At 44.0% G+C, this 1,678-nt stretch overlaps 1 protein-coding gene across 1 annotated transcript in view; it reads right to left on the bottom strand.

The window, feature by feature from the left end:
* The window catches only part of LOC127750401 (collagen alpha-2(I) chain-like), a 5,922-nt gene extending 4,747 nt beyond the window's left edge, over positions 1–1,175 (bottom strand). Inside the window, exon 1 of the mRNA XM_052272026.1 lies at positions 1,131–1,175. Within this exon, the coding sequence (XP_052127986.1) occupies positions 1,131–1,175 (45 nt within the window). The remainder of the gene's footprint in view (positions 1–1,130) is intronic.
* Between the last annotated feature and the right edge of the window lie 503 nt (positions 1,176–1,678).

Raw genomic sequence — 1,678 nt, 5'->3', positions numbered from 1 at the left:
CCGATGTCGACTTACTTTACTTGACTGGTAGTCGGAGTTGAACTCCGAATTTCTGTGCCGCGGTCCCATTACAATGATCAACAGATCTATAAGGGTGGAGAGCCCCGCCGCCAGTGACCCCGAGTCACCCCAGAGCCTCTTGCCGCTCCCTGAGTCAGAAGTGCGGCGGGCCGGGCGGCGGCCGTGGTGCCACTGCAGGGGCGATGAGGGATTTTCCGACCTCATGTCCCACCTGGGTTTTTTCATTTCACCCCACGCCCTGCTGCCTTGCTACTGATCTGACGCGTCAACCCAAACAAGTTGTACATGTTAAACTACGAGCGGTATACTCCTGGCAGTGTCATTGTATCCCTGCCTTGCCGTCCATGAAATTACAGACAAAATTGTCGAGTTACCTCTGCGCCGTGAAATTACATATATTCCGGGCAAATTTACAGTTTTTCTGTAATATTACCTAAGGCCTGGAAAATTTTTACAAAGTTTCAGTAAAAATATTACCAAGTCTTGTAAATTTACCTCACTTCAATGGGAAAATTACATGATGATGTTAAATATACCATAAGACTTCTGTAAAATTACAAGAATTAGTTACATTTACCATAAGACTTCTGTAAAATTACATTGGTTGTAAATTTACAACAAAACATGTCGTAAAAATGCCAGTGCTTGTAATTTTACATAAAAGTGTTGTAAAGTTTTACATGCTTTTTATGTAAAATCACTAATTTTTTTTAGGGTGCAAAAACACGATCGAATCGACGCCATCTCTCGAATAGCGGCGTAGGAGTAGGGCAGGAATGGGTATGGAGCGGGGGAAGACCAAGTACACTCATGCGTACTCACGTGAGTGCAATACTGGTGTGCAGGAACAAATGTAGTGCTTCAATCCTCGGTGCACTGCGAAATTCTTGGAAAGAACTTTGAAGGACACTTTGTCACACCTGTGATCACACGGTTACATGTGACGCGTGGTTGGATGAACGTGACCGTGGAGCACAACGCCACGTTGTCGAATTTTCTATTTACCCCTCAATTAATACGGTTAGGGAAATAACCAACCATAGCTGCTCTGAAAACTCAAGTGTGTACTTGTCTTGCAGCTTAAAGCATGCAGGGGCTCCTCGGTTTACTTCCACCGCATATGGGTAGTTGCTGTGGAGTACTAATTCCGGCATGTTGATATTCGGAAAGTACTAATCGACCTGAGCAGGATTCACTGTTTGTGGGGGCTGTTGGACGATTGGGCGGTGCAGTGTCACGGCCGAACCACCCACTTGCACATTACATGGTGTTTAACTCAAGTTGCACACTTCCGTGGTGTACAAATTTTAGACGTTTGTTAACGTTCTGAACACTTGGACACGCACAGGTCTATTGCTACCAATAGGAACCATATACTTAGACACCAGAATGTGCCTAAAAAATTCACACCTCAACTTTAATAATCAATTGACGTGCAAATTAATCACTTTCTTTAAAACAGTGAACATAGGCCCGCCTATGTACAAGAGAAATATTCTAGGATCAAATCCTCGATGGCCTTCCAACCTTAATGTACACACTGGGACTGTCAGTACTAATTTTAAATATGTGCCAGGGTGAAAGTACTAATTGAGTACTAAATTTTAGCGTGCAGTACAAATTCCTAGCTGCATTGGGCGGTGCGAGTATTGCGGGT

Source organism: Frankliniella occidentalis, unplaced genomic scaffold (genome assembly GCF_000697945.3).
Source record: "Frankliniella occidentalis isolate FOCC.00 unplaced genomic scaffold, Focc_3.1 Scaffold184, whole genome shotgun sequence".
In the NCBI taxonomy this organism is placed as follows: Eukaryota; Metazoa; Arthropoda; class Insecta; order Thysanoptera; family Thripidae; genus Frankliniella; species Frankliniella occidentalis.
Note: the sequence above shows the minus strand (reverse complement) of the source record. Positions and strands in the feature narration are given on the sequence as shown.